Source organism: Syngnathus typhle, linkage group LG16, assembly GCF_033458585.1.
Source record: "Syngnathus typhle isolate RoL2023-S1 ecotype Sweden linkage group LG16, RoL_Styp_1.0, whole genome shotgun sequence".
Classification (NCBI taxonomy): domain Eukaryota; kingdom Metazoa; phylum Chordata; class Actinopteri; order Syngnathiformes; family Syngnathidae; genus Syngnathus; species Syngnathus typhle.
Genome location: NC_083753.1, coordinates 11,707,686 through 11,734,545, shown reverse-complemented (window position 1 = coordinate 11,734,545; position 26,860 = coordinate 11,707,686). Strand labels below are relative to the sequence as shown.

The 26,860-nt window shown below is 43.6% G+C and overlaps 1 protein-coding gene across 2 annotated transcripts; it reads right to left on the bottom strand.

The window, feature by feature from the left end:
• Nucleotides 1-542: 542 nt before the first annotated feature.
• LOC133169514 (protein unc-79 homolog) lies at nucleotides 543-26,511 on the bottom strand. 2 transcript variants are annotated; one of them, XM_061301770.1, is made up of 51 exons: nucleotides 26,380-26,511; nucleotides 24,659-24,779; nucleotides 21,416-21,729; nucleotides 20,533-20,703; nucleotides 19,813-19,908; nucleotides 19,285-19,340; nucleotides 19,039-19,168; nucleotides 18,881-18,945; nucleotides 18,089-18,177; nucleotides 17,820-17,860; nucleotides 17,610-17,638; nucleotides 16,487-16,716; nucleotides 15,573-15,744; nucleotides 15,245-15,475; nucleotides 14,967-15,157; nucleotides 14,756-14,879; nucleotides 14,130-14,270; nucleotides 13,581-13,796; nucleotides 13,284-13,511; nucleotides 13,014-13,155; nucleotides 12,588-12,667; nucleotides 12,368-12,516; nucleotides 12,137-12,294; nucleotides 11,291-11,472; nucleotides 10,950-11,151; nucleotides 10,698-10,880; nucleotides 10,421-10,489; nucleotides 9,903-10,204; nucleotides 9,635-9,817; nucleotides 9,403-9,565; nucleotides 8,787-8,936; nucleotides 7,481-8,713; nucleotides 7,236-7,337; nucleotides 6,918-7,034; nucleotides 6,738-6,840; nucleotides 6,497-6,637; nucleotides 6,332-6,370; nucleotides 6,128-6,240; nucleotides 5,974-6,059; nucleotides 5,417-5,590; nucleotides 5,049-5,117; nucleotides 4,857-4,967; nucleotides 2,760-2,864; nucleotides 2,602-2,679; nucleotides 2,439-2,528; nucleotides 2,186-2,361; nucleotides 1,781-1,964; nucleotides 1,504-1,707; nucleotides 1,315-1,392; nucleotides 1,041-1,082; nucleotides 543-944 (listed from the first exon to the last, which is right to left on the bottom strand). In XM_061301770.1, the coding sequence occupies exons 1-51, from the start codon at nucleotides 26,399-26,401 to the stop codon at nucleotides 756-758; spliced, it is 8,064 nt and encodes a 2,687-aa protein (XP_061157754.1). In that variant the 5' UTR covers nucleotides 26,402-26,511; the 3' UTR covers nucleotides 543-755. The 2 variants fall into 2 exon arrangements, with proteins under 2 accessions (XP_061157754.1, XP_061157755.1); XM_061301771.1 differs by having other exon boundaries at nucleotides 1,507-1,707.
• Nucleotides 26,512-26,860: the final 349 nt, after the last annotated feature.

The following is a 26,860-nucleotide window of genomic DNA, read 5'->3' as shown; positions in this document are numbered from 1 at the left end:
GACAAATATGCCCTGCTGTCATGACATCTGTTATCCTCAGGCTAATGCAGTTAGACCTCACAACAATGATCCATCACAACAAACCACATTATGCCAAAGGTAATTGCGTTTGCTTGGTAGAAGTCGGCTAAGGGGAGGAAGGGGAGGCCTCCACTTTGGGCTGGGGCGCCGCTGGTAGAGGGTGCGGTGGCGGGGAAGAGTCTCTAACCAAAATAGTCTCGTTTAACTCCAAGCTCTAACTCCGTTTTATCGAGTTAGGAAGCTGCTCCCGCAACTCGCACGGCCTCCTGATGGATGCCAGTCGTGATGGCGAGAGGCAGCGTGACGGACGTTCTGACAAGAATCGGAGACGGCGAGCTGGCTAAATGCATGTCATGTCGTTTTCCGGGAGAGATCCAGTCTCTGGTTCGCAACAGTAAACAAGGCGGGCTGATTTAATCGCGCTGCCATTCGCATTATGGTAAAATGGACATTTGGAATATGAGCGGGGACGAGAAAGGGAAGTAAATGTCACATTTGAATATAGTAAATGACAAGGTGTCTTATAAAAAAAAAAAAGAACTTTTATTGTTCAGTCGAAAAAGATAGAATGTCATAGAGTGAGTACGCATTTGCTTTCAGAGCACAACACAGATAAATAGAAATCTTCTGCAAGTGAGCCATAACAGTAAATAGCACAGATCTACTGTACATATCAAACTAAAGGCAGTTCAGCATCCTTTTTGGTTATTCAGAGCGGAATTGCAGAAAGTAGGTTACATGGGGTAGAACTGCGAGGCGGCCTCAGATGACTGGATCTCCACCTGAGCCATCTTGAATTGAGTGCACTGAAGCCACTTGCGCAGCGCGAAGGGCGGCGCCCCCGGCGTCTGAGCTTGCAGACACTGGTGGTTCACGCGATTCTGGATGGCCTGGAGACGCAGCTGTAGACCTGCCGACAGGTGCTAATGGGAGGGGGGGGGGGGGGGGGGGGTGATTTAACCACTCAAACCGTCTGAAAAATTTGCTTGGATATTTGGATGATATTTGTTGGGGGTTACCTTAAGGTTGGACTGTATCATGGGTAGCCACATTGGAATAAGCTAAGGGAAAAAATAAATGGGGAGAAATGATGTCATTATTTTGTGTTAATATGTTCCAGACAGACCCACTAAAATCTACAAAGTACATATTTTTTTTAAATCATTTATTTATTTATTTATTTATTTATTTATTTATTTATTTATTTATTTATTTATTTATTTATTTATTTATTTATTTATTTATTTATTTATTTATTTATTTGGGACGTGCAGATGTAAATTTCACACAAACCTTGACAAAGATGGTTGAGTTGCACTCCTGCAGTGCTTCCATCAGGCTAATAACATGAAGACACACCATCTCCACCATCTGAAAGAAGAAAAAAAAAAAAAAAGGTTATCTTTTTTTTGGGGAGGACTCCACATATCCTATTCTCCACATTTTAAGAGCAAATTTTGCACTTGACAGCAAAGCACTCACCACCTTATTGTGCGCCATGAGCTCCAGAATGCTGGGTGTCACACGACTCCAGAACTCCAGGCCAGTCAGAATGGCGCTGGATGAAAACTCTGTCTGGTTCTGGTTCTGCAAGGTAGGAGCGGCGGCCGCCTGCTCACAGTAGATGGTCCACAACTGGGCGAACATGAAGGCGTGGAACAAAGAGCACATGTGCAGCACCGACGTCTGCGAGAGCCCATGAAAAAGCATCCATGAATAAAAGCGATCATTTGAACGGATGAAATGATTCTAGCCAAACCTTGGACTGTTCAGGAAAGCCAATAAGGATGACGATAAGATGATCAGCAATGTGGGAGCCAGCATCAAGAGGGATGGGCATACAGGAAGTGGAACCCTGATGCAGGGCACAATGTGTGAGGGATCCCAGGAGAAGCCAGGACAGCTGACGCACGTGGGAGACGCACTCGATGAATTCCTTTGGACTGCGCAGGAAACACATTCATGACATCACGACAATGCTATTTTTTCCATTATCATCAATATTTTATGACACTCCAGGCACCATTCGTCTGCTCAATGTGACACAGTCAGGAAAGTAGAACTTGGAGATATTTAGTGCCCGAAATAAAACAGTAGTTAATAGAATTTTTTGCTACACTGAATTATTCTGCGCAATTTAAATCATAATTAAATTGAGTCTCACCCTTGTTGCATGGTGGAAGGAGGATGGTAAAGCCAAGGAAGATAACGGACCACAGCTTTGTTGTCACGGTGATTTCCTTTACTGATCTCCATGGCGGCCACTTGCGCCAAGCCCACTTTAAGGTTCCCTCCAAAAGTGTCCTCATGCAACGGCTGGCAGCAAGCCTTCATGTGACTCTGAAGGACATATTGGGGCACAGTGACCTCTGCCAATTAAAAAAAAAAATGCTCTTGTGATGCAAAATAAGACTCACCTTGAGTTTGGTTAGCGTGTGCATATCTGCAATAAAGTCCAGGAGTTCACTTATGTATTGTCTCATGCATTCCATTGCTGCTGTTGTGCACTGTTAGAACGGGACATATATTTTATTTTTAGGCCGCCTGCTGATTCTAATGAGGTTCTTAGTAGAATCTTACCCCGGGCAATGTAGCGATCATGTGCTTTTGGATGATGGTGGATTCTGCTAGCCGTGTGCCGGTATCTGCACAAATGAACTGGCAAATACACCACAGTGCAGTAAGTTTGAACAAACATGTCAGCATTGGATTTTTTGCTGTGCTTTTTTTTTTTTTACCTGGACCAGCAGTAACAAGTTTGTGTCAGGCAGCGGGGATTTGAACTTGAGCGCTTGAAGAAGCTCCAGCACCACAATGCGTGACATGTAGAACTTATCTCGCTCCTGGATGTGAGGAGATAAGAGAAGGGAGTAAATGTAGCCATGCAGCAAGGACTGCCTTTTTCTATTATCGCTCTCCCTTACTCATGCTGCGAGGAGAGCATCAACTCGTGAGGCTGAATAGAAGGGGAAGGACAGGCGGCGAGAGGGCGGGAGGGAGCCAGAGAATAGACAGACAATAGTGAGGATGAGGAGTAGATTTAGGCCAGTCCAGATCTCTCCTCCCCGAGTCCCAGGCAGCTCGGATGAGGCTGTCAGGCTGGCTTCTCCCTCCCTGAGGACAGGCTGCTCTCTTTGTTCATCCCTTCCACACAAAGCCCAGCTGCCTGTTTACAAACCACACTGTCATCTCTTGGCTTTCACTTTTGCCTTTCTTTCTCTGTGCCATTTTGTTTGCTTATGTTGGCCGCATGCTCCCAAGGACTGGAAAGCCGCTCCGGATGTGTCTTACTTGGAAGTGGACACGCCCCTTGGCCTTAAGAAACTATTCAAGCCCATTATTTCGGGATTCTGACTCAAAGTTCTGAGCTTCGGGATTTTCATTCTTTGACCCACATTTCACCAATAACTCTAACTTGTCTATTTGTGTTCTGCAATCGGTCGACAACCAGTTCCTGTCTCTTGTCCAAAGTCAGCTCGAATAGACTCCAGTTCACCCTAATTAGGAAAAATCCTGAAAATGCATGGATAGATATAAAATAGAGTAAGGGGTTGATTATGCTGATGAAGCACTTTTTTTTTTTACTTGTAATTCAGCAACATTTGACCTCTGTCCAACTTTCAGATTGTGCCTGACTGCAAAGATTTTGCACAGGTCTCTTCGGGTCACCCAACAGTTTGCCAAAAAGACGATGGAAAATTTGTGGGGCACATGAGAAGTTGCCAAGCAAAAGCTGGTTCAACAAAACAACACTTTTGATGTTTTTTAATTAGTAAACATGATCCCATAATTCTTAAAAATATATATTATTTTTATGATCCTATTATAAAAAGGCCACTATTTTAACACACCCACTGTGTTTCCTTTCTATCTCCAGCATATGTGTGGCTTTTGCATGGCCACACTTGAGCTCTTTAAATTAAAACTTAATGGAGCATGTCACCTTCAGTAAATAGAAAGCCACAGGCCCAGTTGCAGCAGCATCCACTGATGCATAGTACAACGGCCAACTTCAGTCCAAAAAAGACAACTTTAAAACCTGACCTCATGAGACAGGTGAGATGAGTTGAGAACCCCTTCCCAGAAATCCCTTTAAAAATATATATCGGACAAGTTCCAAGAGTAATTGTTGATAGTGACTCTGGGTTTTGAAAAGCGGATATTGTCCGGTTGAGGAATTGAAGCGGGTGTGGAAAATCCATACTGCAGGAGACATAAAGCATGCGCTGTTGACAGTGGTGGAGGATTGAGGATGCTCGGGGCCAAACGTCCTAGACGAGCCCGAGCTGCATCGTCCCCTGAGACTGCAACTCAGAAAGCCGCCACAGACCCAACAGCAGACCAACTAATGTTAATCAATACTGGCTGATTGCCTATTTAATCATGTGGGACGCATGGCCACATTTCTGGTTGTCTGCGGAGTCAGGGAAGTAGCACACCACCGAAAGAATGATGGCGGCCGAAACAACACAAGTCAACATATTTAGCTAATTTGTTTAAAAGGTTTTAACTCTTTCCAGGGTGGATACAGTTGAGGCACTGCATTGTGTCATCAGAAAGAAATCATGGCGGATGATTGCATCCTGATCTGTTTCTTACAGCGCCATTTTGTGGGGAACAACAAATCAATCATAGTGGGTGAATGATCCTATCCGGTTTCAGAAAGGCAGCAGAAATACAAACCTGGTATCAGATGTTTTTGCTGCGAGTCATTCACTCAGATTGTGTAAGTAACAATAACATAATCAAAATGGAGACTTTTGTGTTGGAAGTTTTTTAAGGAAATTAAAAACCAATTCCTGTGTTGAGCATAAACACAATTAAGACTAATGTACCTTGTTGAATGCTTTGTAGCAGAGTCCACACAATTCGACTAAGTAGGAAAGGCTGAAGATGCCATACTGGATGACAAAGCTCAGCAACTTGGAAAAAGGCTCCAGAAGGCTCTGTGGGACACAAGAGATGAGATGTTCAAGGCCAGGATTTATATATAAAGGAGCTTCTCCCAAAATCTTCACTGATCTTACCCGAGTTGCATTTGTGGTTGGAATTTTCAGAAGGCAAATTATAATCCTCAAACTGGAATCCATGGGGCACTAAAGATTGAAAAAGCTTTAATGAGAAGACTTTTCTAATTACAAAAGTTCACCCAACTTTTTTTTCCCCACTATAATGCATAATCATAACATTGGATCAAATTCATGTGAGGATAAAAGGATTAGGGACACTTTAATTTGACCTCCAAGGTCAAAAGCGGCATAGTCAAATCAATTACAATCTGAAGACTCAATGCTATTGAACCTGACAAGGGCACTGCTCCATGCTTTCTCTCCAGCCATAATCACATCAAACCATATCAGGCGCAGGCTAAGTGAGCAATGGCGTCGAGGGCTACCTTCAGAGGAAGCACAGAGGGCAGTTTGGTGAGGAAGGCCTGGAATTGGTTGCAAATGGTGGTCCACAGGTTGCTTGGGGAGTCCATAGGGAGGGCCTCCATGAAGGTAGCAATGTTGTCCAAGCAGTGCAGCATAGTGCCTCCTGCTGGCAGACTCTTCTTGTTGTTCAACCCCTGCAGGGGAGGGGGCACAGATGCATCAAGTATTATATAAGGCCATTCTATAAGCAATGTTATATTTCCATTTAATTGATCATTCAGTTCTGTTCAATCGCAATACTCAGAACCGCAGCAGTGGATTTAGGACGCCGAAGCAGAGATTATTGCTCGCATGGGGTCCCCACGCCTCACTGGATTTTTATCTGTGTCATTTATTTAACCCAGCAGTAACGATCAACTGGTGCAGTTGTGCAGGGTAATAAGGCGGGTTCTCTTGGATACCCGGAGGAATTGTTTGAAATGGGTTTATGCTGCCTGGTTGGAACCAAAGTTGGCCTGCCAATGCTTTGACAAGAGCGCCTCCTGCTGGTTGAAAGACAAATAAAGGGAATGCTCACCTCCAGAAGCATATTGAGAGCAGCGACAGAACTCAGCTCATTAAAATCTATAAGCGAGGAGGCAAGGGTCCGAAGAAAACTTCCATCTGCAGAGAAAAGGTTGTTTTTGTTTGATTTGTCCCGTAAAGTTCAAATTCAAGTGTTAGGAGTTGACCTTTAATGTTGCTTTGGAAGAGTTGAGGCAAGACTCCATTTGGAGCCAGTTGGTGGAACATACAACGGAGGAACTGCTTGGCTACACCTGCAACATTTCCTGGGATCAACATGCTGCAAAGCACAAGGAGAAATGGCCACATAAATTATACGGAAATCATTCATCTCATCGTGCATATCTCCGTGAGACAGCTTCGTGTCATACCTCTCAGCTTGTCCAGAAAAATTAGCACTGGAAGCCAGCCTGAAAGAAGTCAAAGCAGTGGATTAGACTCCGGGAATGAATCATGCATACGTCCTGAGGGTTATTTGCGAAACTTCATCTAAGTGCAGCGTGGATGGAGGTTGCAGGGAGGGGGAGCTGCTCTACCTGCCCACAGATTGCATGATGTCCAGGAGCATAGGAGCAGCTAGATCAGGGCTGAGGTGGATGAACATGGAAAGGACCACCACCGCCAGGCCCAGGGTCTCTTCGTCGTATTCTTCCAGCACAGCCGCGCAGTCTCGACACCTAAAACGTCAGATAGAAACAAAACTCACACTTCTGCACCACTGGTTGTCTCCAAACTATTATTTTGCTCCTCCATAAGATCCTGGTTTGCTTAATTCACCTGTCAGACATTAATGTCGGCTGCTCGTCGATGAATTCTTCAGGTGCAGGGACAAACATGCTAACTGTGCTGGGCGCTGAGAGCAGACTGGTTTTTGTTGGACCTATGGTGCAGGAAAAGCATTCATCAAAACAATACTAGTTATCGGGGTTAATGAGGTCACTCCAATGAATGAGCGACCTGTGTCCCAGGTGCTGATGTTGTGCGGCGCGCTGGACTGATGCTCCAGTTGTCTCTTCATCAATTGGCTCATGGTCAGTGCGCCCAGAGAACCTCGCTTCACCTGACGGTACTGAGCTGAAGGTCACAACACAAAAATTTCAAGTTTTTAAATGTTACCAGAGTGTTACGGAAAACGGATGTGAGTCCAAATAATCATGAAATGACACCATTTAGCCGATGTGTAGCTTGTGTGCTAATCCCTGCAGAGCATTTTTTGGTTCTAATTAAAACATGGTAATTTGGGGGGTGGGGGGGGGGGGGGGGGGTTGGTCTTACCAGATACTGAAGAGCGCTGGCTTGTTTCGGGCATTGCGGCTTCAAGTGTTGGCGCTGAGGAAGATTCTCGTGGCTTTTCCAAGGTGGACATAGCTTTGTGATCTGCACGGTGGCGCAAACACTTTTCGGGTGAGTTCCTCCATCAATGTGTGTACGTGAGTGTGTGTCTAACAACTGTTCATGTAAATGAATGACAAAAAGTCGATGCCAGAATGCTAAAAGTGTTTTGTACGGTTCTAACTCACCTGTGTCCGTGTCCTGCTCGTTGCCAAGCTTATCAAAAGTGTTGAACGAGATGTCCAGGTATTCTCTCTGGATGGCGCTCACAGCTATCTTCCTCTGCTTCCGCTGTCGAGGAACAATCTGAATTTTAAACTCCGCTTCGTCATTGTCATCGCCGTCATGCGTTTTGAGTTCGCTGTCCGCTTCATCGATCATGTCGTCGTCTTCCTCGTCGTCACCGTCCTCTTCCTCGTCGTTGCTTCTCTCCGGTGAGGACAGAGGTTCGGCTCTGTCTTCTGGGATGTCCAAGAAGATCGTTCTGCCGGAGGGGCTTGAGGCCTTGGCCTCCTCTAGTGCCCCGAATGCATCATCTAGTGAGGTGTCTGGCACGCGGGGTGTCTTCCTCAGCAGGTCTCTCTTCTGCTTCAGGGTCATGATGGGGCTCTCGTGGCAGATGTTCTCCAGTCGCTCGGGGAGTTCCAAAGAACTTGAAGGAGTCAGTTTCTTTCCCAAAAATGCTTCTCCTGTCAGAAGGTCTGTGATCTTTTTTTCACTCGAGCAGTCCTCCACACTCACCTGCACCACAGGGGACAGACGCAACGTGTTACTACTCCCGGGGGAGGCCAGAACTTTTGGACTTCCATTGAACTTTGAGCCTATTATGGTGTTGAGGTCAAAGTCCTCGTCACTCTCAACGATCCTGAGTGGAGGTAAGGCTTCGAAAACTAAGGAGTCACTGTCAGACATGGAGAGCAGGGAGTGCTTCTCCGGAATGGAGGTGCAGTCAGAGGAGAGGTCAATGAGGTCTTGGTCCTCCTTTCCCGCAGCTGACCCCCCAGCGGAACCGTGATCCAGCTTGTCCTCAAAAGTCTCCATGCAGCTGAGGCGGACCTCAGGGATGACAGGTTTGGAGATGTCGGACTGTCCTCCTCGAGAGCCCCGCCTGTCCACCGCATCGCTGCCTTCCGTTCGAACCCAAGATCCATCGCATGATCCTTTGCCATGACGCCTGCTGCGGCCGGCGGCCGTGGGGGGTAAGACAGAAGGGGGGGCTTGTAAGTCGCAGCGATCGATGCAGGATTTACGGCGATGTTCGTCCAGGTTGAAGAGGATCGAGTCAGTATTAGAGATGTCCAGAGACTTCTGCTTGTTCATGGCCTGCAGACGTTTCTTCCTGGTGCTCTCCTCCCTCACGCAGTGCAGGATGCTGTCCTGAAGTGCACTTGCTTCCCGGTACTCTGACAACTCAATTTCACCTGACGTGGGTAAAAGAGAAACGATGAGACATCGTCAAACAAAATATGTCATCAGTGAGCACAAATCTCTTACTTTTCTTTGCGTTCAGCTCGACCGGTTGGTACTTCACAGACTTGCTGCCGCCAATTCTCTTCAGGCGGGCAAAGAAGGTTTGCGACTCCTTGTTAGCCGCTCCGGTGGGCGTGTCATGAACATCGGACTCGTCAAATACACTATCCTCTTCTGAAAAAGAGAGTAAACAAAGCAGAATGAAAATAAAAAAAATGGTGTCTACTGTCCATGGTGTTGAATAGTGTTGTCATAGTGGGCCAAAACCTCATTACAACATATTTTAGTGTTACCGTATTTTCCGGACTATAAGGCGCACCGGACTATAAGGCGCACCTTCAATGAATGGCCTATTTTAAAACTTTGTCAAATCATTCTCCATTTTATCTTTTTTATTTCAACTTCAGACGCAACAAATGACTTTATAATCACAAAATAATGATCCGTAGTCTTTTTGATTCATGATTCATAGTCTTCAGCGGGCCACTTATGATTGATTTCATGACACAATGCTTCGGGCCAGTTTAAATTTAGGAATTTGGTCCATTTTTAAGGCGCACCGGACTATAAGGCGCATTGTCGGCTTTTGAGAAGGTTTTTAGGTGTGCCTTATAGTCCGGAATATACGGTACTCGTTTACCTTTTTCCTTTTCACTGTAACGGCTCATGTTGGAGTTGTCACTGTAAAGGGGACCAGCGGTGGCGTGGGGACGGCAGCTATGATACTGGGCGTTCAGGGTGTTGATAGTAATGTAGATCAGATGGAGGACAACTTTGCTTCCATCCATTTCTCTGTAAGGATACTGAAAAATGACATTTTTTTTAGCTACTGTATAGTATTTCTTTTATGACAAGTTTTTAAGAGGTGTTACCTTATACAGAATGACCAGGAGCGCTTTGAGCCACATCTGTCTAATGTGTGGCCTCAGGGCCCAAAGTGAGCATCGGGGTGGCTGCTGGAAATAGTGTCTCAGCTGAGGACAGGTGCAGTACTTTAAAACCTGAACCACCAGGGGGAGCAGTTGTTTCCCTAAACCGATGTTATAGTCCAGAACCTGAAAGAAATGACATGGAACGCTTCAGCGTACATAGCACACACTATAATATTCATGAAACAGTTTTGTAATAAAAATTAGTCACCTGTGCAATACCAGCAATGAAAGCATTGAAGCATGTCGAGGTACGCATCTTCTGAGGTGCAATCATGAAGCAACCCTCCTGCTGGTCGTAACCCAGCAACACATACAGGTGCCGCTTCACCGTGTTGAAGGCCTTGGCGCTGCCGATGTCTGCCTCGGCACTGCTCTTGTCTTTGGCCATGAATTTCATGAGCACCATGATGAGCTGGTGAACAGTCTGGTGGTCTATGCCGGCGTCCTCCGGGAGTAGGTCTTGGATGATGCTGTCGTCTTCAGGAGACAGCGTCTGGCCTGTATGAGAGACTGAGGCGATTCAGAATCGGAGGAAATGAGGCTTTCAGCTTCTTTCACAGATGTTTGATCGACTTGATCAGGGGTCATTAAAGGTCACTTCAGAACTGGCTAAAGATTTCCCAATAATTTTGTCCATATGTGTATAATGAATATATATCATTGGATAAATGTTTATGGAATGTATGTGGTAAACATGCAGAGTTGTAAAATAGTTTTTTTTTTTACCTGGCAGAACCTTCTCGATCATATCACCGAGTGTTGGGGCAGAGTGCTCTTGCCTGGTTAGCCTTAGCGCTATAAAGCAAATAAGAAGGACACATCTTAGAGGACTGACAGGACAAGGTACCTCAGGGCACATGTCTAGGTACACACATGTTGGTCAACATAGTAGTTTAAAAAAACAAAAATAGTGACCATTACACTGTCTTTTTGTGATTAGTGGGAGCCCTGCTCTTGCTTCAGCCTAAATGAAAATGTCACAGGACACACACGCACGACTCACAAAGTCGGTTGCTCAGTGACTCGGGGAGTGAGAACGCCCGCTTGGACTCTGGAGGGCCGCCCTTCACGCTGTCACGCAAGGAACGCACACTCTTCTGGCGGTTCCTGGCGAAGCGCGCCCGTCGTATTTTCCACATTGCCGCATCGCTGAGGTTTGCCACGTTGGTTCGCACTGCAGTGATGGCTGTCAAAAGGAATTGTATTTCAAATCCAAACGGGCTGTGATTGTCACAAGCAAAATGATTCCACATACTTGTAGGGAAAGGGAACTCCTTGTTACAGTCCAGGTGTAACTGAGCTTCAAGGGATAATGTTTCAAAGCGGTTGACGAAAAACTCCCAGCTGAGAGCTGGTACGTCTTTCTTCAGGAAATGAAGCAGGAGCAATTTGCTGAGGATGACAGGCCGATCCCTCACAACTGTGTCAAACTGGAAATCCAGGCAAAGGCACAAGCCCTGCATAGCTCATACAAAAAAAAAAAAGAAGAGCACCAATCAGGGGACACAACAGGAAAATCTAAATGAATTAATAGTGAAGAATATCAAAGTGGCTCTTCAGTAGTTTGTGTTCAGGATTGCTGTGTATGGTGTTCACCTGCAGTGCTGGCCTCTTAATGGTGTCCAGCAGCAATCTGGCTCGGGTGGCCACAGCCGGATTAACATCCTCCACCGAAGCCAGTAAGCAGCAGAAGGCGTGCGCCAAAGAGTACTTGAGCAGGTGGTTTTTAGTCACCGCTCCAATATCGAGAAAGCGGCACAGCACTGCGACCTTCTCCACTATGACAATATCATAAACAGAAGAATAAAACATTTTTATAAATGATAGGTGTGTTAACACTAGACAATCATACTATTCCTTGCCCAAAAACAAATTTGAAACCAATATGGACAATTAATAAGCAACATTTTGCTTAATATTGTAATTTTTTATTGACTTAGGTGTAATTGCTGCACTACACATAAATGAACACTAGGTGTCAGAATATACATGCCCCGTTAGTCATGTCACACTTCAGGAAACATGAAGTACTATGTATTCCAAGAAAAGACGACCTTGGAACGATTGAAATATTACAATAATTTGATATTTATTCAAACGTAGGGATATCATCAAGCCACGAGGCTGACAACACTGGCCTCGAGATAAATTTGTTCATATGGCTACAAGGACAAATAAATCAATCTGAACTTTCATTGCAGAGTCTCCCTGATTCTCTCAAGGTCAACTCGAAGACAACCACAAGGTGGTTAAAAAAAAAATCATATCAACCCGTCAATTCTTATTTGCCGAGTGTTCGAGCCGAACTGTAACCATGACAACAAGGGAGGAGATGTGGGCAGTGGTGTAAAACGTATGTTATATAAAGGGAAAGGGGGTCTTTTTCAGATGATCCATTTCATCTCGAGGCAGAGGCAGAGAAACAAATGACTGTCGTCTCACCTGCTTCAAATCGTATTTTCCAATCTTTGCTGTTGAAGTTTGTGTTGATGAGGTTCCAGAAGATGTCCGCTCCGTGGGACAGAGAGAGAGCGTGGAGGAGCTGAGGCACCGCCAGAGAGGCTAACTGGCAAAACTCGGACTTCAACATCGACCACAGACTGAAACATAAATAGAAAAGAGGCATTTAGCCTTCTTAACGAAGCAATGTGTTGGCGGGCATTTAGCTCATACCTCGGGATGAGCATTTCTTCCTGGATGTAGGCCAGAAACTGGGGGTGATCCTTACGGGCAAAGTACAAACACTCTCCATGTAGACACAAGATCCTCAGACAGTTCAACATGTTAAACAAGATGTCAGGCTCTTCAAACTTGGACATTTCCTGAAATCAAACAACAATAAAATAAAATCACAAATTCTTCAAAAAAAAATCCTACCCGTATTAAATTTTACCTGCAATATTGTGTATATGAGTTTCAAGGACACAGGAAGTTGCTCATAGGAGAACTTCTTATCTGAGTTGTTTTTCATAGCTGCAAGGAAAAAAAAAATGAAGAAATTCAAATATTGTGCATGTAAATTTACTTCCTGCTACTAATTAGACGGGAAGTAACCTTTTAGGTAAATAATCACAAAACATGTCATAGTTGCCTAGATGCTGAGCGAAGAATCCCCTTGGGGATGCCAGCGCCATGACATCATCGATTTTCTGTTCATGACCTTTGCCTGATTCATGTTGCGCTCATATACGGTGAGCCGAACATATATACCTGTCACCACTTCAGGGGCAATAGAGACTTCCGCTATTGTTTACTCAGCCACATGTGATGTTATTTTTGGGCACAGTTTGTCGTGTGACAAGATGGGGATAACATTTACATGCAGTATCAGAAGAATGGTTGTTGTGGTTGTCAGTATGCGCCGCACTCGGGTTGTCTTCTTCCTCGCTTCCGTTCTCCGCTCCGACGGAGAAATCTGGCTGAGGAAGCAATAACGTTTCCTCTAAACAATCTGTCGGTTCCTGCGGAGAAAATCAGCGGCACGTTTCCCCATCAAGATGAATAACAAGATGCAGTTTAAAACGCTTTAGTTGCTACCACGCAAGCTTCATTAAGATTCAGTGGAATCAAAATGCACGCTGTGTCTCACCACCAGGCGTATCTCCTCCCGGGGGGTCAACCTCTCCAAAAGCTCGCAGCCCAGCTGGTAACACAGGATGCTGGATTGGCAAAGGCTGCACTCCAGGGCCTTCTCATCCTTCTGGCAGGTGTGCGAGCCCCCCCACGGGGCTTGGAAGACATTGTTGATGATCCCAACAATATCTTTCCCCAGGTTGGTGTCTAAACCGAGCATCACGCCATCATCCTGCAATTCCATCTGGGACAGCGGACAAGGAGATGACCATCACGACTTGAGTGACAAGATCAATGCATTTCAAAAGGTCACCTGTTTTAGTATGAGGTCAAACATGAGGATGAAACAGCCCAGGTTCATGTCGTCGTCGTCACAGTCTAAATCCAAAGCGCAATGGCCGGTGGCGTGACCCAGGTTTTTAAACGGACTACAACGTAGCGGACTGCGGAACGGGCTCCTGAAAGGACTTGGGAACGGGCTGAGGGTGTTGTGTTGCCCGCGGCGCCCCGGATCGGACACCACGCTCACCTACATGGACAGAAACACAGAAGTTGAAAATATCAAGGCTCACTGTAAATGGGAGCGCTACATCATTATTGCAGATAAGTCCAATTAAGCCCTTTCAGGAATCTATATTTAGAATTTGGCAGTTACCATGGCAACATCCGGCACATGAACGGTAGAAGTCACATCCAACAATAGTTCAAATGCGTTCAGGCTTTCCAAAAGCATTCATAAATTGACCTTCGAGTTATGTCATAACATCACGCCGATGCTTGTTTTAATATTTTTAAGAGTGTGGCGAGAAATGATAAAGAGAATATACTGTAATAAATGACGAAGATATTTCGAGTTCCTCACCCTGCGAGCTCCAGTGTTGCTAGTCAGATCGGAGGCACGTGCCTTCTTCTGATTGGCCAGCTCTTTCAAAGAGTTCACACCATCCGAGAACATCCCAATTAGCAACTGCAGAGGAACCACGATATCCAGCTCTGACAGCACCTACAGTAAAACAATTTAAAGGGAACGTTTATTCATTAATATTTTTTATTGGACCAAAAAAAGTGAGACCGTGTTTTGCTTTTGAGCAAACATGACTATGCAAATGTACTGCAAATCCTTTTGACACAGCAAATGACTTTTTTGGGGGATATGACATATGAGTCGCAAACCATCATTTGTCTCTGCGATTTGAATCTGACCTATTTACTAAATCTAAATTAATGCAATCTCTCCATCAGAGTTGTGTCAGAAAACTTGAAAATGATCCATGGTGGCAAGCTCTAAGTGCATATGGGATAGAAGCCAAAATCTCTCCTCTCTCCCCCCCATCTCATTCTGTGACCCAGATCCATATTCAGCAGGCTCCTGCCCAGACTTGACACACTACGACAACCTGTTCAATTCACACGCGCTGTGGACAGAACCACGGGATGGTCAAGAGGAAGAGTGTGTGAGTGTGTGTGTGTGTGTGTGTGTGTGCTTACATGCAACCACAGCAGAGCCTGTTCTTGCACAGACGCTGGATAACCAGAAAATCTGCAGCTGATGAAGCCAAACATTTCTTCCATGGAGAAAGGAAGTGGGCACAGCTCAATGTCAAACATCTTGCTGCATGAGGGAGAAATGATTTTAATTATAGAGTTGGCTGCTCTTTTACGTACTTACTCAAACTACTTGCATGACAGTCACATTTACCTTAGGACTTCCCGAAATTCTTTGAGTTGCTGGTCGGGCACCTCCGTTCGAATGGCCTCCAGCCACTCGGGCATGAAACATTCCCATAGTGGTTGGCTGATGACATTGTAAGGGATTAAACACAAAATGCGATTTAGACCTTCCTTCAGTTGGGTCACTGTGCTACAGGACTTGTCCCAATAACCTCCAACCTGAGGAGAAAAAATGCAATTCATAACCCAATGAATGACCGCCAACCAATAATTGTCGTGATATTTGTGCCACTTGTGTGACCTTACCCTGGCAAACTCGACGGGTTTGGGCAGGAGACACATAACCATGACGTCAAATCGCACATCACAGACTGTTTTTAACCACTTGGTGACAAATTGTGGCTTCAGTTTCTCCACCAGGCTTCCCACCTCGTCATCCATCATATAGGCAGTAGAATGAAACCACTGGAAAACCATACTGACCAACCGGGCCAGACTCTCAGTGGGTGTGTTCTCGTTGGGGGTACACAAGCTCACCTGAGAGAAGCGGAGCAATAAGCCATATAGTGGCGATAAGGTAGCTATGTGACGTGCAAGTCCTTATTTATCTTATCGACGAGCCTTTAGTACACACCAGGAACCAGATGCCAAACTGACTGAGGAGGCGTTGGTCATGCTGGTCGTCCTCCTTGTTATCAAACTCGATGTTGTCCAGAGAGTGATGCGAGGAAGACAGGCCCATCTGCCGACGGCGGTTTAGTTCAAACTCGCGTTGTTCTGCGTGGATTTCAGCCTCCTTGAGTAGGCTGGGGAGATATGGAAGGAGGAGAAAAATATTCTAAGAACATCCAGTTTTACATTATTATTGGGGTGGGTGTAGAAATGCATGACATCATACTGATGATGAACCTTCTCAGTTACCAAAACAGCTCACAGGATGAAGTCCACATGCATAGTATTGTATTTTGTATTACCGTATTTTCCGGACTATAAGGCACACCTTCAATGAATGGCCCATTTTAAAACTTTGTCCTTACATAAGGTGCACCGGACTATAAGGCGCACCATTAATGCATCATGTCAGATTTTTAATCCAAATCATATCTTTCTCCCTTTTATCTTTTTTAATTCAACTTCAGATGCAACAAATAATATATAAATTATAATCACAAAATAATGATCCATAGTCTTTTTGATTCATGATTCATAGTCTTCAGCGGGCCACTTATGATTGATTTCATGAAACAATGCTTCGGGCCAGTTTAAATCTAGGAATTTGGTCCATATATAAGGCGCACCGGACTTTCGGCTTTTGAGAAACATTTAGGTTTTTAGGTGCGCCTTATAGTCCGGAAAATACAGTAATCTATTTTATATTAGTGACAAATTATTATCTCTGTAAAGTCAGATTTGTTGAAACTTTGTAATTAGAGTGTGCACGTAATATTTCATCCATAGATTGTATAGTCAGTCATCCGAGTATTCTCCTGATCCTGCAAGTCTCCATCTTAAAACCCAATTAACAGGATGACACAACTGTGAGGTCACCTTATAACAGCTTCCACGGTGCAAACTAGCTCCTCAGCCCCGCACTCCCGGGTGTTGATCGGAGGAGGCGAAGTCTGGTACAGATGGGTCTCCTCCGCAGCCCCCACCTCGCTGCTGTGGTGGTTGACATGGCAACGCTTGCAATAGCGGACAGGCCGGTTACCATGGCGCCCGCAGCAACCGGCCGAGAAGCAGGTGACCACAGCCCTCCTGACGTGAGAGCTACAGTTCTGAGACGACACGAGGTCGAGTCATGAGAGGAAAGAGTCAACACGCTAATTTGTATTCCGTCATATTCATCTCAAGCTACTTGCAAGTCTCAAAATATCCGAAGCATTTGCTGAGAAACATCCACATCTGCTGGGATTTCAAAAAAATCTTTTTGCGTCCCCAGTGTCTCAGGCTTCTAAAAATAAAAAGCATGGCACGAGGGAACCATCCTAATCTGATCAGCCTCTAATCTTCTGCCATTAGAGGGATGCAGTGCTCCCTATCAAATTAACATATTTGTCCTCAGATGGTGACCGTTCAATCATTCATCTTTCAGCGGTGATGTTATATTTCTAAACGTTGGTGGTATTTTTAAAGATTTGGGAATGCTGGTGCGTTCACGATGGCCAATGTGACACGCAATGAGCAGGAGGAAAGATGACTCAATTAATAATGAAAGCTCCGGTGTAAATCCAGGTGGGAGTGGAAAAGGCTTTCTGAGATGAGCGGAGCAAAGCCTGCCGCAAAAGGGGGAGAGGATGTGGATTAAATGTTCTGGACATACTAGGTGGAGGCTGACCCATTCTGTTGACAACAACGGGTTGCTATGCCTGATTGGAATCCTGGAGCTCATCTCAGATTCAATATTCTAGGTGTCGCTATGACAGCTATTAGGGAGCAATCACTTATCTTACGCCGCTTCAGCAAAATACGCTTGTCCACCTTTTTGTAAACTATAATGTATGTCGACCACATATAATTGACATTTTCATTTGTTTAATTGATATCCTCTGACTGGAAATGTCACAAAAAATTGACTAAGTAGAAAATAAGTCTATTTAGTCTATTTATGCTCAAACACAACTGCACTATCTACAAATCATTTCTGTGCATATAATTCAAATATTCTTACCTTCTTTTGACAAATGGCAGATATTTCAGCTGCAAATCAAATGAAGGACATTGCATAACCAACAAGGGAAAAAAATACATATTTTAAAGCAGGGGTGTGGAACCTACACACACGGTCACATACAGTACTCGAGAGCATTTGCTCCATCAAACTAAAAGCGAGTGTACTTCAGAGGATATTTTATTCAAAACTAAAGTTAGGAAGGCTCACCTTGGGGCAGAAGGACATCCACAAGCCATTCGGCGTGGTCTCTGAAAAAGTGGGAACAATGTGTTTTTACTGTTTAGAGTTTTGTATCAATAGAAATAACAAAGCAAATACCAAAATGGAGGAGGTTGTTTTGACTTGTTTTTTCTATAAGTGAAGTGCAATTAAAATAGAAAAATCTATTAAACGTGAAAATGTACATTTTGTGGAAATGAATTTTTAGATTTTATCTAAAGGCATATCGGTCGGCCCTATGAGGAAGCCTTGCATACCCGGCTATCCGCTGGCTGCACTCCTCGCATATGTAAAGAGGAGGCGGTTTGTCTCCCAGGGCAACAGAAAGAGTGGGATCTATACACATCTGCAAAAGAAAAGTACTTTAGAATCATGGCTTCTTTTCAATGTTAACAAACACAACAATACATACTGTATATTTTAAATGGGCCAACTATTTTATTCTTGCTAAAGAACTACTGTCACACCACGCCAGTCTCTACATGCCTCGATGTGAATGGCTTCCTGCATATGGTGCACTCTGCTCCTTTGCAACCTGTGCTTGGTATAAAGTGAACTGTGAATTACTGTTCCCTCCACCTCCATCCCCAAGGGCTACGTGGGGTCACCGCTTCCAATTAAGTACAGCCCTCCCCTCCCCCTCCAAGTAATTGAAATCCATCTCCTGTCCCTGCTCCTGCTCACACTCTATTTGTCCATTTTGAGCATGGCTGCATGGAGGCAGACCAGGCAAATAAAAGAGAGCCACAAACAGTACAGACTGATGTGTGTGTGTGTGTGTGTGTGTGTGTGTGTGTGTGTGCGTAGTGATGCTGATATCATTACAGCTGCCTGGATGTTCACTGATTTATTTACCGTGGGGCTCACAAAAGCAAACACGCTGATGTGTGTGTGTGCTTGAATAATCTGCAGCATGCATGCCACATGCAGCCGTGTACGGTTCATGTGTGATTCTTGTAAAACAGAACAGTTAGGATTAAAAAAAAACAACACACACACACACACAGGAGAATAGAAATACATTTAAGGCACATCTTGACTTGGGTCACCTTGACAGCAGGTTTATTGATGGCATTGTGGCACTCAATATGTTGACAGTGAATGGGGTTCCAGGCTATTAGGAATAAATCGCAGAAGGGCAAATGGAGAGCTTTGGTTAGTTCAAGGACATTTGGAGCCGAGAGATGAAATATAAAACAAATCTGACCGGTGTACTGCAGCCCTCGGTATTCACTGATGGCTCCTGGTGGTTTCAGGTTGGGCCAGTAATGAAAAAGCATTTGCACTGCTGGAGGTTTGACTTGGGATGGACCATAAGATATGACATAAAGAAGGTCCTGCACGCAATAAATATGTCAAGTATAAAGTTGATGCATGATGCACACACTAATGAAATCCAACTAGGAGTTAATCTCAGTGGGAGAGAAAATATATTTAAAAAAAAATAGAGTACCTTCCACACTTCCTGTTTGTGCTTCATTAAACACTCCAGCAACTGACAGTGATAAACTGGGAAGGAGCAGAGGTACCAATTATTTCATAATTTTTTTTATATACGCACAATGGACAAAAATATTGGAATACAGGTTTTATGTTGCATGATCAGTCAATCAACGTGTCAAACCCAAGGCCCGAGGGCTAGATCCGGTCCGCCACATAATTGTATGTAGCCCACAAAGGCAAATCATGTTTTTTGTTATAATAACCCGCTCAAGGTAAATTGAAAAAATAATGTCCCTCCGAGGGAACCCCAAACTTTAATGTGGCTCACAACAAAAACGACTTTGCTACCTCCGATTTAATCAGTCACATTTGGAGTAGACTGACAAATTATTTGCTAATCTTAATTCATAACCTTCTTAATCCTTAACCTTTGAGATGAACTAAACAGGCATTTATTTGTGTTCAAACTGTCCCAATATTTTTGTCCATTTATTTTATTCACATGAACACTCCTAAAGCGGCAAACATGGTGGATTACCTGGATTTGTCGTGTACTGCATTGCTATCATTAGCATAGAGGAAGCAGACAGATTAACATAGGCAGGGACTCCCCCTTCCCTCCGCGTGGATCCCACTGCATTTGAGAGACATAAGATGGATAACAACTTGATAAACTTGATTTTGTGGCATTAGCTTTATTTTTCTAATTTTGCACTTTGTCACAACTATCTAGCATGAGTCCATTTTTATATAGTACTAAAAGATAGAATCTACTTTAATGTGCCGCATAACAAAAATGATTGGACTCCGAACATAAGTGTAAGTCCCCTTTCATCGCTGCCAAAATAATAAATGTCGAGGAAGGGACCCCCGTGACAAGCAATCATGGACACTGACGAAAGTGGAAACTCCAAAGTCAACCAAAAATCTGCTTCCAATTATTTTTTTGTATCCAGTGTGACTCGCTCGTCCCGGCATTTACTAACTTGGGGGCTCGTATCATTATTAACTTCCCTCTGAGTACAAAATAATTTAACCGATGTACCAAAATAATTTCCCCTACGATGATGCAAACAAAGATGAATGCAAATAAACTTCATCTATAACTGTCACAATGAATTACAATACGTCCTCACCAATAACCTTTGTACCTGTGTGTGCTTGCTAACTGAGTCTCATCAAATTAACTTTCCAGTATTTTTTTTTTTATCATGTCAAGACTTATGTACAGTATGCTTATATGTGAATATTTACTTACATATGGCCATGGGGAGAAAAGAGGTGCTGAGGTACTCAATGATGTCTTTGTGGAGGAAAGGGGGAAATGTAGCTAAAGTGGAGATCATAGTATAGGGCAAAGTGCTGAGAATGTCATCACTGAGAAAGGGCAGAAGGCAAGTTGTTGTGTAAAATATGGACTGGCCCAGATCTGATGGGAAAGAGAAGAGGCAAAACAAAACAAACAAAAAAAGACAAAGAGAGATACACAGACACTCATTCAATGAGCTGTACATACAGTACTCACATACTGTATACAGCCACAATGCAAAAACAATCGGAACTACATTTCATCATTTATCAGTACAGCAATGAAAGAAAGAACAATTGGAATATGGGCTTTCTTGAAAAGCTGCTAAAAGTGAAGTTTGCACTCAGGCAAAGTGGAGCATTCTAGTCAAGGTGATGGGATTTCATGCTTTCTGGCTTTCTTTAACTGAGGTAAAATATTCATGAGAATAAAGAGCACTGACTGTGAAGAAAAAAGAAAAAAAAACTGGCAATCATTCCCTGGTCTGGTCACAATGTCAAACTTTGCCTTACAGTATGCATACGTTTTCCATTTAGCGTAATTTGACATGAGCATAAACATTTCCTCCCACTGCACATAACAAACATGCAGTCAAATATGATGCACAGAAGAGAAGGCCTATGGCTGGTGTGTCCAATGGCTTATGAACGATTAGGTTGACAGGATCCAGCGTGCTCCCAATCACCCCATGCATCCCTCAAGATCCTCAGCAGGACTTCTTTCCATCCCGTTACAAAAGAGGCCAAAAAAGCGGAAGTGGCTTCATGCAGGCCAGACGGCTCAGGGGGGGGATGATGATGACAAACAGTGGTGCACTGGGGCCTTGACTCACCATGCTGACCGTGCTGCAGCAGGGGCACCAGGTCAAGCAGGGTCACGAGGGTCACATAGAGGCCCTGATAGTCCAGAGAGGGGTACTCTGAGAGCTGAGCGTCCCGACTCTGCTGCCCCTGCCCCCCGCGGTCTGAAGGGGCATCGCGCAGAACGCTGTAAAGGAGGGAGCGAGTAACTGTAGGGTTGATGGAACTGACTTGTGGTCTTAGAGATGGGGTGAGTGGGAATGGCACAGGAAAAAGACACATGGTCATGGGCACGGCCAATTTGGAAGCTTCCTGGTTCTCCTTCCTGCCTGTGCGGGACAGAATGCTGCTCCGGGGTGGGAGGGGGAGGGCAGGGGGGAGGGGAGGGAGGGTAAGGGAAGGGGAACAAGGGAAAAAAAGAGACAACAAAGACACAAAAAAACAGCACATTACATTGAAATGGCACTACAGAGACAGCGTAAATAGAAAAAAACAAACCCAGATAAACCCCACATAGGATGCAGTGTCTCACTAGTTGACTGTATTGCCCTGTTCGCTGTGTTCGCAGCCACTTTGACTCAATTGGTCTCCATTTGTCAAACTTGTCAAAAACAAAAAACAAAAAAATATGAGCACATACTGCGATGATCACTGCATCTCATGCGTATCTGGTGACAAGGAGCAAAAATATAAAAAATGGCATGTTTTCAGTGGCAACCCCATACTTCTCCAGATTAAAGGGACAGCGCAAACGTCTGTCCCCTTGCTGGCTGCCTTCATCCAATCAGCGACGGCTACCATGCAAAAAAAGGCCAATGTGCGGGAGTGGAATTTGTGGGGAAAGGGGGAGAGAGAGAGAGAAAAAAAAAAGAAAGAAAAAAAAAAAAGAAATTTCCTTGTCTTTAGTAGGGGGTCAAGGATGGGAGTGACACCAAATTGGCTTAGGGAAAATACAGAGGTGACACTTTTGAAACATGCTTCAGCCAGTAATAAACATGTGTGTGAGGTTAGATCAAGTGCTCCTATTTCACAACACATGTTTATTGCACCAGAGAAATAATGTCCGTATGCATACAATATGATACTGCACCAGTATCATCGGGAGAAATAATGAGATCCAACAGGCATATGGATTCAGGTTTCTAAAATAAATGCCACTAGTCTACGGTAGAGGAGAAACTAGAATGACAAAGGAATAGGTTGTATCAAGGGGGATGACTGGTAACAATTATGTTTGTGAGCTAATGCGGGATGGACAATTGTGTTTGCTGTCCCCTGGGGAAGGTGGTGGACATATTGCATCTTAAGGGGAAGAAGAAAAAAAAAAAAAAAAGGAAAAACTTGTCGGGTTGAGCATCTAGGGTGGAGGAGGGGGGAGGGGGCCAGAGAGCATTGCTCTTTTTATTCATAGAAAGAACTACAGCTGGTCCATTGGATTAAAAAAGCATCCTTTTGTTAAAATGCCTGTTTCTTATTAACATTTGGATGGGAAGTCAGAACAGGGGGATTGAATTATTTTACAATTGTTACACATTAAATATTTGAGCTTTAGCAGCAGAACGCAACATTTTATTATGTGTCCCCTCAAAGTTGTACTGGTAAGTCACATACAGTGGATGGACAAAGTGAACACACCCCTATAAAAATATTTTTTTCGATGGATATAAATCCATTCAAAAAGAAATCTTGAAAAATCTGAATAACAACTAGTAATTTAATTAAATATATTGACGGTGACAGAAATGCACATAAAAATTAATAATGCAATTCGGTTGATTTAAAAAAAAAAAGGATGGGGAGATTTATTGTCCACTTTATTGTTTTTAATTTTGTTTTAACAGGGGCGCCTTCACTGTATCCACTGTACATGTTTGTTACAGAATCAACACACAGAGTGTACCTCTGACTTTTTCACTGCCCATTTCTCATTTACAGAATACATCATTGAATTGAACCATGAACAAACATACTCGCACGCATACACTGGACTGATACACGCAGACACAGACATACTTGCATGTGTCTCCACACACACGCACGCACGCACACACTCACTCACACACACGCATACAAACACACATATACACATAAAACACATGTAGAAATGCACTGATACAGACACGTGACATTGACTGTCAAACCCTAAACTGCCAATTAAAAATAACTATGTGTTGCAATAAGTGAAATTTTTTATGCTGAAAATATGGTCAGATAATACTAAAAAATATTTTTTTTTTAATCTGCATCTGGAAAAAAATTGTGTGAATATGCAAATAGTCTCTGGAGCCTGTATAGTAGAGGTCAGGATGAAACTTGCCAGGAAAAGGAATGAATAATTCCTTTTCTCAATGCGATGACATCATCACGTGAGACAGATTGTCATGGTTTCGGCGTTTATTCTGCTGAACCAAGTCACAGTATAATGACTCGCTAAAGCGGCTGATGATAGTGGATAGTCCTAAATACATTTAGAGATTATTTCTCTGTAGTAACAATCCACTTGATATCACTGGAAAGCCTCTGTATTTCCCTTTTATACAACTAACACTACATTTGTGGAAGGAAATTATGCCAAATCATCACTGCCTATGGTTATTCAGCTGCTGCGACTGCCTCATGTTTTGAATTATACAGTACCTCCATCAAATGAAAATCACAACCAGAGTGTGGAGAAGACAGGGTGTGACACATTGATGGCAGTGTGATTAAAGTTGGCGTCTCCTAAAATTAGCCATGCCAACATTGAAGAAAATCTCACTGCAGGGAGATATCAAGATGAGATTGGTCCATCTTCCAAGATCTCAACCCAATGGGATCATCTTGGGAGTGGTAAAAACAATACAAACGTAACGACTCCAAAGGGTCAGTAGCAAAAGAATAAGCTCCGGTATGTGTCTAAAATGGCTGCCCATTTGGCCTGCACTGAAGGAGGATGTCCTTCCTCCGCCTACCACGGCACCCGTGGGAGCGGGCTGACCCCACAACTGTGGAGCAGCCCCCCATGGGCCCCTCAGGGAGGGTCACATCAGGGAAGTGTTTATTCAGCAGCTGACCATTGAATCAATAAACATCCTGAAGCTCCACCTCAGCTGTTTTTTCGAAAAAATCTTTCAAGAGCTAATGGTGGCCGTCCTCCTTCACTTTGTCCCTCGATTATTCTCTTTGGAGTCCAAAAAGTGTGTCACTAAAGTGCTAAAATTATCTGACCATGTAGAAGTCTAAATATCAGACATTTTGAAATGTGTTACCTGTTGGTTCCAGAGCGGTTTACTTACCTGAGCAGGGTTTGAGAAAAGTATTTCAGTGTGTTTGCAATGTCAGTTCCAGACGGCACCGGGTATATATTGTGTTGCACACGGTTGTGATACTCTTGCAAGTATCGTATCTTAGAAGCAACTACAGACAAAATAAAGAGCAGAGTGACAAGCGGATTAATAATTTGAGACACGCTAAACAAAAAAATAGTATTGGTTTAACATGCATTCAGTTAAATGCGTGGTCTCTCGTAACCATGTAACACAGATGTTCCGGTAACAAAATTAAACATGGACTGTGATTCCAATGCCCTCTGGCTCTTTTCAAATGACCTTTTTGAGCTATTTCTACAAGCTTAAAAGAAGCCCGAGGGGGGACGCTTATCTAATGCTCATAGAAGTCAACATGTGCTGAAGGAATATAGTTCAAGTCTCAAGGCAAATTTATCCAACCATCCATCCCAGACTTTCCTCAATTTGAACCAACTTTGAGTCATCTTGCAAAAAAAAAAAGGTAAATTAGAGTCCAATTTTAACCCAAATTGAGTTAATTTTACCCAGTTTCTTATCATTGTAGTGTGTGCATTTTTCATTATATTCTAATAAAGACACTATACATCACAGGTGTCAAACTCAAGGCTAGATACGGCTCGCCACATCATTTTAAATGGCCCGCGAAGACAAATTGTGCATCAAATTCGTGTCATTACTAGAATTGCAAAATGTCCTTACTTTTAATATCTTTTTTTTTTTAATATTTGACCAGATTTTACTCGTCTGATTTGAAAACGAGTTATTTGTCAGTTTGTTTTGTAGCTTTTACTGTATATAATAGGAGGTGCTCATACATTTATTTGGGTTGACAGTCATAATGGCCCTCCGAAAGAAGCTATGACGACAATGCGGTCCGCGAAAAAAATTAGTTTGACACCCCTGCTGTACATAATACTGTTTACACTTGTAGCCTGGCCACAACGGCATTGAGACACAATCATTATGTCTGTCATGTTTTAGCCCATTTTACTATACACACACATCATATCATGAATGATCAATCTGTTTAACATTTAAATTCCCATTTTGAGAAATAAAAAACAAACTCAAATGCCAGTTGAAACACATGACATTATTGACTACTGGACAGCATCACCACAACTTTTAACCAGATAAAAACGAAATGTTGACTCATAAAAAAAGACTAATAGCTGGGTCAACATGCGTGTGTGGAAAGTACTGAGCATTATGGAAGAATACAAGTTGTTTTTCCACCTGTTCACAAACAAGAAGGAGAAAGCTTTCCACCAGCCTGATCCCAGCATATTAATGAACACTCTTCATGCCACCATATTGCTTAGGGGAAAAAAAAAAAAACGAATCGACCTTGACAGAAGCGACTCGAATATGACTTGTCCGCATTTGTGTTGAATTTGTTAATGTAGCTGTCATTTAAAATGCTGTGCAAATGATCGATGGACTTGTTTTAAGATGCAAAGAAATGCGGAGGAGTGAGGAGGGGGGGGGGGGCACACACACACACTCGTACACATCACACACGCGCCACATACACACTCATCGAGTCCTCCAGTCTTCCTCTGCAGTGAGAACGTGTTGCAAGCTGCCTTGGCAACCGAGCTCTCATCATTACCAAGGACAGCTCCCCTCGTCCTCTCTCACGCAAAAAAATAAAAAATATATATACAAATACATATAACATGACAGAAACATATGCATTCTCTACTCACACTGCTCTGCCTTGGTGGACATTGCGGAGACACTTGTGGAGACATAAAAGTCACGCTGTCAATTAAATTTGGATTTAATTTTTTGCACCCTCTTCAGTGTGTGTCCCTCACTGGTGGAAAAGTGAACACTCTCTCTCTCTCTCTCTCTTTTCTCCTCTCTCTCTCTCTCTCTCTCTCTCTCTCTCTCTCTCTCTCTCTCTCTCTCTCTCTCTCTCTCTCTCTCTCTCTCCCCCTCTCTCGCTCTCGGCTTGATCGTACCACTGCGCGCAATGGATTTGTGCACTATTTCTGTTCCCTCGGTCACTGTGTGGTGCTTTCAGGCATATTAAAATATCGAGGCTTAATTCAGCAAATTGTTATTGTTTGATAAGAATAAGATTCTTTCCGGTGAAAAGGGAGGAGGGGAGAGAGAGAAAGCTTATTGTGCAGATGCTACAAACAAACACACCTTTCCAAATGGACTCATCCTGCGTTGACAAAT